Genomic DNA, 10000 nt, shown 5'->3' on the forward strand with positions numbered 1-10000 from the left:
AGTTACTGTATGAGCTACTCTACCATCACATACTGCTAGTTACTGTATGAGCTACTCTACCATCACACACTGCTAGTTACTGTATGAGCTACTCTACCATCACATACTGCTAGTTACTGTATGAGCTACTCTACCATCACATACTGCTAGTTACTGTATGAGCTACTCTACCATCACACACTGCTAGTTACTGTATGAGGTGTTCTACCATCACATACTGCTAGTTACTCTATGAGGTACTCTACCATCACACACTGCTAGTTACTGTATGAGGTACTCTACCATCACATACTGCTAGTTACTGTATGAGGTACTCTACCATCACATACTGCTAGTTACTGTATGAGGTACTCTACCATCACACACTGCTAGTTACTGTATGAGCTACTCTACCATCACACACTGCTAGTTACTGTATGAGGTACTCTACCATCACACACTGCTAGTTACTGTATGAGGTGTTCTACCATCACACACTGCTAGTTACTGTATGAGGTACTCTACCATCACATACTGCTAGTTACTGTATGAGGTACTCTACCATCACATACTGCTAGTTACTGTATGAGGTGTTCTACCATCACACACTGCTAGTTACTGTATGAGGTGCTCAACCATCACACACTGCTAGTTACTGTATGAGGTACTCAACCATCACACACTGCTAGTTACTGTATGAGGTACTCAACCATCACACACTGCTAGTTACTGTATGAGCTACTCTACCATCACATACTGCTAGTTACTGTATGAGGTACTCAACCATCACACACTGCTAGTTACTGTATGAGGTACTCTACCATCACATACTGCTAGTTACTGTATGAGGTGCTCTACCACGACCATCACACCACTAAGCAGTCTGAAATGGATTAGAGACAGAAATATGCCCAGAGAGTAAAAAACTAAATACCACACGGTGTTGGGCTAATATTCTGGTGTAGGTTTAAGAAGAGCCAATCATAATTCAGCTACTACCCCTAATAGTGCTCAGTGGGAAAGAATGTTCATTTGCCATGTTTCTCAGTCAAGCAGCCTAACATTCAGACGCTTTCCCTGACCCATATTAAGCCTGTTCATGGACGTTTCTCCATTGCTCCATTGAGCATGCTCTTAGCATTGTCCAGAAGGCTTAAAGGCTAAGGAAGTAGGATTAATCTGGGTTATGCTTGTGTGTGTGTGTGTGTGTGTGTGTGTGTGTGTGTGTGTGTGTGTGTGTGTGTGTGTGTGTGTGTGTGTGTGTGTGTGTGTGTGTGTGTGTGTGTGTGTGTGTGTGTGTGTGTGTGTGTGTGTGTGTGTACGTACCTCCGATGGCATGACAGCGGGAGGTGATCTCCCACAACACCAGAGCCATAGAGTAGACATCTGTCTGCTTGAATGACTCAATGTTCTCCAGGTTCAGCCTGGACTCCAGCACCTCGGGAGCCATGTACCTGGCTGTGCCTACCTGTAATACACAGAGACATAGTCACAACATAGTCACAACCTAGTCTCAACATAGTCTCAACATAGTCTCGACATAGTCACAACATAGTCTCAACATAGTCTCGACATAGTCACGACATAGTCTCAACATAGTCTCAACATAGTCTCGACATAGTCACGACATAGTCTCAACATAGTCTCGACATAGTCACGACATAGTCTCAACATAGTCACAACATAGTCTCAACATAGTCTCAACATAGTCTCAACATAGTCACAACCTAGTCTCAACATAGTCACAACCTAGTCTCAACATAGTCTCAACATAGTCACAACATAGTCACAACCTATTCTCAACCTAGTCACAACTTAGTCTCAACAAAGTCTCAACATAGTCACAACCTAGTCTCAACATAGTCTCAACATAGTTTCAACATAGTCTCAAACGTCTGGAGCCATATACCTGGCTGTGCCCAGCTGAAGAAGAGAGACAGAGACAGTTCTAATTAGTAGGCATAGTAACCACCTTTTCCAGAGAAGGAGAGGGAGAGCAGAGGGTTCACAAGCTTCAAATAAAACTATACTGAACATAGTTTGGCAGTGTGAACATGCCAAGGTGTGTCTCTAACTAATCCTAGCCTTTTAGTAGAGAGAGAGAGAGAGAGAGAGAGAGAGAGAGAGAGAGAGAGAGAGAGAGAGAGAGAGAGAGAGAGAGAGAGAGAGAGAGACCTGTCTGATGAGAATAGGCTACCCGTCCTGTTGGGGGAGGACGCAGAGAGCTGTGGGTTGGCAGAGCACTACATTGCTGCCTGCCATAAGATGAGGGACAGTGTCTGACAGACCAACCAACCTGCACATGTCCTCTATATTGTTATTGTTCAATGGTTATTTTGACCCTTGGTTATTGTTGTTACTGTTCTCCCGTTGACAATATTGATATTTATTATTTTAATTATGTTAATAGTGTAAATATCCAAAGTAAGCTTTGGCAATATGTACATTGTTATGTCATGCCAATAAAGCAAATTGAATTTAATTGAATTGAATTGAATTGAGAGAGAGAGAGAGAGAGCGAGAGAGAGAGAGAGAGAGAGAGAGAGAGAGAGAGAGAGAGAGAGAGAGAGAGAGAGAGAGAGAGAGAGAGAGAGAGAGAGAGAGAGAGAGGGAGAGAGAGGGAGAGAGAGAGAGAGAGAGTGAGAGATTGATGGAAAGTGGAGTTGGGGGAAAAACATACAACATTATAAAATCCATGTACACAAACAACAAGTGTGCCTACAGCAGCACCTAGATCTTCTGCACAGATTCTGTCAGACCTGGACCCTGACAGTACATTTCAGTAAGACAAAAATAATGGTGTTCCAAAAAAGGTCCAGTTGCCAGGACCACAAATACAAATTCCATCTAGACATCGTTGCCCTAGAGCACACAAAAAACTACACATAACTCAGCCTAAACATCAGTGCCACAGGTAACTTCTAGAAAGCTGTGAACGATCTGAGAGACAAGGCAAGAAGGGCCTTCTATGCCATCAAAATGAAGATACAAATTCAACATACCAATTAGGATCTGGCTAAAAATACTTGAATCAGTTATAGAACCCATTGCCCTTTTTGGTTGTGAGGTTTGGGGTCCGCTCACCAACCAAGAATTCACAAAATGGGACAAACACCAAATTGAGACTCTGCATGCAGAATTCTGCAAAAATATCCTCTGTGTACAATGAAAAACATAAATAATGCATGCAGAGCAGAATTAGGCCGATACCCGCTAATTATCAAAATCCAGAAAAGAGCCGTTAAATTCTACAACCACCTAAAAGGAAGCGATTCCCAAACCTTCCATAACAAAGCCATAACCTACAGGGAGATGAACTTGGAAAAGAGTCCCCTAAGCAAGCTGGTCCTGGGGCTCTGTTCACAAACACAAACAGACCCCACACAGCCCCAGGACAACAACAACAACAACACAATTAGACCCAACCAAATCATGAGAAAACAAAAAGATAATTACTTGACACATTGGAAAGAATTTACAAAAAAACAGAGCAAACTAGAATGCTATTTGGCCCTAAACAGAGAGTACACAGTGGCAGAATACATGACCACTGTGACTGACCCAAATTTAAGGAAAGCTTTGACTATGTACAGACTCAGTGAGCATAGCCTTGCTATTGAGAAAGGCCGCCGTAGGCAGACCTGGCTCTCAAGAGAAGACAGGCTATGTGCACACTGCCACAAAATGAGGTGGAAACTGAGCTGCACTTCCTAACCTCCTGCCAAATGTATGACCATTTAGAGACATATATTTCCCTCAGATTACACAGACCCACAAAGAATTCGAAAACACCCTTATCTACTGGGTGAAATACCACAGTGTGCCATCACAGCTGCAAGATTTGTGACCTGTTGCCACAAGAAAAGAACAACCAGTGAAGAACAAACACCATTGTAAATACAACCCATATTTATGTTTATTTATTTTCCCATTTGTACTTTAACTATTTGCACATCATTACAACACTGTATATAGACATAATATGACATTTGAAATGACTTTATTCTTTTGGAACTTCTGAGTGTAATGTTTACTGTTAATATTTATTGTTTATTTCACTTTTGTTTACTATCTACTTCACTTGCTTTGGCAATGTTAACATACGTTTCCCATGACAATAAAGCCCTTAAATTGAATTGAATTGAAATTGAAATTGAAATTGAATTGAATTGAATTGAAATTGAAATTGAATTGAGAGAGAGAGGGAGATAGAGAGACAGAGAGAGAAAGAGAGAGGGAGAGAGAGAGAGAGAGAGAGACAGAGAGAGAGAGAGAGAGAGAGAGAGAGAGGGAGATAGAGAGAGGGAGATAGAGAGAGAGAGAGAGAGAGAGGGAGATAGAGAGAGAGAGAGAGAGAGAGAGAGAGAGAGAGAGAGAGAGAGAGAGAGAGAGAGAGAGAGAGAGAGAGAGAGAGAGAGAGAGGAGAGAGAGAGAGAGAGGGAGAGAGGGAGAGAGAGAGAGGAGAGAGAGAGAGAGAAGAGAGAGAGAGAGAGAGAGAGAGAGAGAGAGAGGGAGATAGAGAGACAGAGAGAGAGAGAGAGAGAGAGAGAGAGAGAGAGAGAGAGAGAGAGAGAGAGAGAGAGAGAGAGAGAGAGAGAGAGAGAGAGAGAGAGAGAGAGAGAGAGAGAGAGAGAGAGAGAGAGAGAGAGAGAGAGAGAGAGAGAGAGAGAGAGAGAGAGAGAGAGAGAGAGAGAGAGAGAGAGAGAGAGAGAGAGAGAGAGAGAGAGAGAGAGAGAGATAGAGAGACAGAGAGAGACAGAGAGAGAGAGAGAGAGAGAGAGAGAGAGAGAGAGAGAGAGAGAGAGAGAGAGAGAGGGGGATATAGAGAAAAAGAGAGAGAGTCACAAACATAAGTCACCAAATAACTTTGTTAGAGGAGACAGAGTATCTAAGCACATTCAGATGGAACACAGTGACGCTGTAAAGGCCACATGTTTATATCTCCTGATCAGTTTGACTCAGAGTGATGCAATTTGGCACACATGCTCAGCGATATAAGTCTAGCTAACCTGTTAAGTATAGTTCAGTTTTGCCGCATGGTGGCGCCGTTGGACAGGAAAAACCATTCATGCAAGCTCATTGGCTTATAACTGCCATGCTGTTTGAACAAGTCAACATCGTTGACATGGTCCAAAATCCATCAATATCCATATTGCATGATCTGTTAGATTTTTAGTTCTGATATTTGGCAAACGTGGTAAGAAGTACGGTAGTAGCTCATCCAAGGGCAATGTGTCCAAGTAGTCCTGATGGTGGCGCTGTGGGGCCAAAGCTTGAACCCCGGCATGGCTGCTTGCAGCTCTATTTTCTGTTGCTTTTCTGGCTCATTTCCTGCCTCTGTCATCAGTGTCCCGTTTAAAAATCAGAAAAACATCTAGAATAAACCAGAATTAAGACTAGAATTGTCCTTTGATTTGAAGCCTTAGAAATATTGGATGCTCATGATCATGTGAACATGATTCCAGGAGAGAGTTTTTATGTGGGAAAAGTGGGAAAACGCCACTTTGCTGTTTAACCTAAATAATGTCTAGGCCTTTGTTAGTATGGGAAAGAAGTGTGTAGGTCAGTTAGTCATCATCCCCCTCTTAGCCTATCACCTGTTTCTACTGCTGCATTACCAGCCGGTGAATCACACGTCAGACCAGAACACATTAACAAAGTTCAGTCTGATAGAAGATAGACTGATACAACTGACTGAGGGGGTTCCCCTGCATGTCTCAACACAGCCTGCCCTCTTTTCTTCACTGCTTTATCTCTCTGAATCTCTCTCTCTCTCTCTCTCTCTCTCTCTCTCTCTCTCTCTCTATCACTATCTCTCTCTCTCTCTCTATCACTATCTCTCTCTCTCTCGCTCTATCACTATCTCTCTATCACTATCTCTCTCTCTCTATCACTATCTCTCTCTCTCTCTCTCTCTCTCTCTCTCTCTCTCTCTCTCTCTCTCTCTCTCTCTCTCTCTCTCTCTCTCTCTCTCTCTCTTTACTCTGCCCCCTCTCCCCACCCCCTCTCTCTCTCTCTTTCTCTGCCCCCCCCTCTCTCTCTCTTTACCCTGTCAGCAAACAGTTCTGTCTTAACACTGAGAACAGCCAGCGTGCAAAACAAATGCAACTCATATGGCACAACGTTCGTGAGAGAATAAAATAACATACAACCACAAATATGCATCTACAGTAAATAAAGACATCCCATTCTGGTCTAGTGACTCTCTGAGACTCTGAACACTGAAAGGGAGGTGCATCTTATTCAGTACTCTAATATCTCTATAAACCACTACACTCTCTGAACAGTGGCCTGTAGGGTACAGCTTATTCAGTACTCTAATATCTCTATAAACCACTACACTCTCTGAACAGTGGCCTGTAGGCTACAGCTTATTCAGTACTCTAATATCTCTATAAACCACCACACTCTCTGAACAGTGGCCTGTAGGCTACAGCTTATTCAGTACTCTAATATCTCTATAAACCACCACACTCTCTGAACAGTGGCCTGTAGGCTACAGCTTATTCAGTACTCTAATATCTCTATAAACCACTACACTCTCTGAACAGTGGTCTGTAGGCTACAGCTTATTCAGTACTCTAATATCTCTATAAACCACCACACTCTCTGAACAGTGGCCTGTAGGCTACAGCTTATTCAGTACTCTAATATCTCTATAAACCACCACACTCTCTGAACAGTGGCCTGTAGGCTACAGCTTATTCAGTACTCTAATATCTCTATAAACCACCACACTCTCTGAACAGTGGGGCGTAGGGTACAGCTTATTCAGTACTCTAATATCTCTATAAACCACCACACTCTCTGAACAGTGGGGCGTAGGGTACAGCTTATTCAGTACTCTAATATCTCTATAAACCACTACACTCTCTGAACAGTGGCCTGTAGGCTACAGCTTATTCAGTACTCTAATATCTCTATAAACCACCACACTCTCTGAACAGTGGCCTGTAGGCTACAGCTTATTCAGTACTCTAATATCTCTATAAACCACTACACTCTCTGAACAGTGGCCTGTAGGGTACAGCTTATTCAGTACTCTAATATCTCTATAAACAATGTCATAGGGTTATAATGTTCACATCAACAACAATAACTGTTGTTCTCACCTGTCCGCTGTTAGCTAGATCATCCACTGTCAGTGTATTATCCAGTCTGAGTCCCAGTCCAAAGTCACACAGACAACAGGTCAGATCCTGCTTCACCAGGATGTTGGAGCTCTTCAGATCGCGGTGGACGATGGGCACCTTGGGCCGCCCGCAGGCCGTGTGGTCACTGTGAAGGTGGGCCACCCCGCAGGCCAGGGACCCCCCCAGACCCCGCAGATCCTCCCAGGAGACCAGGTTGCGGGTCAGGTACTCCTGGAGGTTCCCCCTGGGGTGGAAGGCTGTGATCAGCCAGTACTGATTCGACATCTAGAATGGACAAAAAAGACACCGTGCCGATAAAACGATGCCGTCAAAAGGGTGTAGGGAACAATTAGCTTAAGTGCCAGTCCAATCGCTGATGACGATTGTTATGTACATCACCCCTCATTTGGACGTCGCCTTACACGACTTTAACGACGTCAGTCTCAGGCTGAAGTACGTAGAGAACACAGAGCAGTTTGAGTCGTCAGGCCAGTCTGTGTGTATTGTCATGCCAACTCCTTGTCACTCATTGTCAGGCCATGTTCGGCTTGACGTTCACAGCCATGGAGTTGGCGTGACAGTACCAACTGATCTGGGACCAGGCTTGGGAACGGTAGTCAACTTCATGTTTTCATAATAGAGAGCTAGTGGACAACGGTACACAGTATGTATCCCTGCAATCCCTTCCGTAAAGTGCAACAAAGATAATACAGGCTGTGATTAGGTCAAAGTAGTGCACTGTATAGGGAATAGGGTGCCATTTGGGATGGAACACTACCTTTCTCTCCTCTGCTGTGAGGAAGTGGAGGACGTTGTCGTGGCGAAGGTTGATGTCAGAGAAGATGTCCTTCTCATTCTTCCATGATGCATACTCCTCCTCAGGGAAGATCTTCACGGCCACCGTCTCAAACTGGTCCGCCGAGGAGCCGGGCTGTCTTAGCTTGGCCTTGTACACCTCAGCGAAGCGCCCCTTACCCACCTAATGTCAATATAATATACAGTAAAGCTGGTTATAACCCTTACCCACCTAATGTCAATATAATATACAGTAAAGCTGGTTATAACCCTTACCCACCTAATGTCAATATAATATACAGTAAAGCTGGTTATAACCCTTACCCACCTAATGTAGATATAATATACAGTAAAGCTGGTTATAACCCTTACCCACCTAATGCCAATATACAGTAAAGCTGGTTATAACCCTTACCCACCTAATGTATATATAATATACAGTAAAGCTGGTTATAACCCTTACCCACCTAATGTATATATAATATACAGTAAAGCTGGTTATAACCCTTACCCACCTAATGTATATATAATATACAGTAAAGCTGGTTATAACCCTTACCCACCTAATGTATATATAATATACAGTAAAGCTGGTTATAACCCTTACCCACCTAATGTATATATAATATACAGTAAAGCTGGTTATAACCCTTACCCACCTAATGTCAATATAATATACAGTAAAGCTGGTTATAACCCTTACCCACCTAATGTCAATATAATATACAGTAAAGCTGGTTATAACCCTTACCCACCTAATGTATATATAATATACAGTAAAGCTGGTTATAACCCTTACCCACCTAATGTCAATATAATATACAGTAAAGCTGGTTATAACCCTTACCCACCTAATGTATATATAATATACAGTAAAGCTGGTTATAACCCTTACCCACCTAATGTCAATATAATATACAGTAAAGCTGGTTATAACCCTTACCCACCTAATGTCAATATAATATACAGTAAAGCTGGTTATAACCCTTACCCACCTAATGCCAATATAATATACAGTAAAGCTGGTTATAACCCTTACCCACCTAATGTCAATATAATATACAGTAAAGCTGGTTATAACCCTTACCCACCTAATGTCAATATAATATACAGTAAAGCTGGTTATAACCCTTACCCACCTAATGTAGATATAATATACAGTAAAGCTGGTTATAACCCTTACCCACCTAATGTAGATATAATATACAGTAAAGCTGGTTATAACCCTTACCCACCTAATGCCAATATACAGTAAAGCTGGTTATAACCCTTACCCACCTAATGTATATATAATATACAGTAAAGCTGGTTATAACCCTTACCCACCTAATGTATATATAATATACAGTAAAGCTGGTTATAACCCTTACCCACCTAATGTATATATAATATACAGTAAAGCTGGTTATAACCCTTACCCACCTAATGTCAATATAATATACAGTAAAGCTGGTTATAACCCTTACCCACCTAATGTATATATAATATACAGTAAAGCTGGTTATAACCCTTACCCACCTAATGTCAATATAATATACAGTAAAGCTGGTTATAACCCTTACCCACCTAATGTCAATATAATATACAGTAAAGCTGGTTATAACCCTTACCCACCTAATGTATATATAATATACAGTAAAGCTGGTTATAACCCTTACCCACCTAATGTCAATATAATATACAGTAAAGCTGGTTATAACCCTTACCCACCTAATGTATATATAATATACAGTAAAGCTGGTTATAACCCTTACCCACCTAATGCCAATATAATATACAGTAAAGCTGGTTATAACCCTTACCCACCTAATGTATATATAATATACAGTAAAGCTGGTTATAACCCTTACCCACCTAATGTCAATATAATATACAGTAAAGCTGGTTATAACCCTTACCCACCTAATGTCAATATAATATACAGTAAAGCTGGTTATAACCCTTACCCACCTAATGTATATATAATATACAGTAAAGCTGGTTATAACCCTTACCCACCTAATGTCAATATAATATACAGTAAAGCTGGTTATAACCCTTACCCACCTAATGTCAATATAATATACAGTAAAGCTGGTTATAACCCTTACCCA

At 41.8% G+C, this 10000-nt stretch overlaps 1 protein-coding gene across 1 annotated transcript in view; it reads right to left on the reverse strand.

Annotated features, from left to right (window-relative positions):
* The window catches only part of LOC121542581 (TGF-beta receptor type-2), a 58035-nt gene that overhangs the window by 14071 nt on the left and 33964 nt on the right, over positions 1 to 10000 (reverse strand). The window contains exons 6-8 of the mRNA XM_041852003.2: positions 7891 to 8091; positions 7092 to 7397; positions 1306 to 1447 (exon numbers count right to left, since the gene is read on the reverse strand). Of these exons, the coding sequence (XP_041707937.1) occupies positions 1306 to 1447; positions 7092 to 7397; positions 7891 to 8091 (649 nt within the window). The remainder of the gene's footprint in view (positions 1 to 1305; positions 1448 to 7091; positions 7398 to 7890; positions 8092 to 10000) is intronic.

The sequence above is a fragment of the Coregonus clupeaformis genome, unplaced genomic scaffold, assembly GCF_020615455.1.
Source record: "Coregonus clupeaformis isolate EN_2021a unplaced genomic scaffold, ASM2061545v1 scaf0486, whole genome shotgun sequence".
NCBI classification, from domain to species: domain Eukaryota; kingdom Metazoa; phylum Chordata; class Actinopteri; order Salmoniformes; family Salmonidae; genus Coregonus; species Coregonus clupeaformis.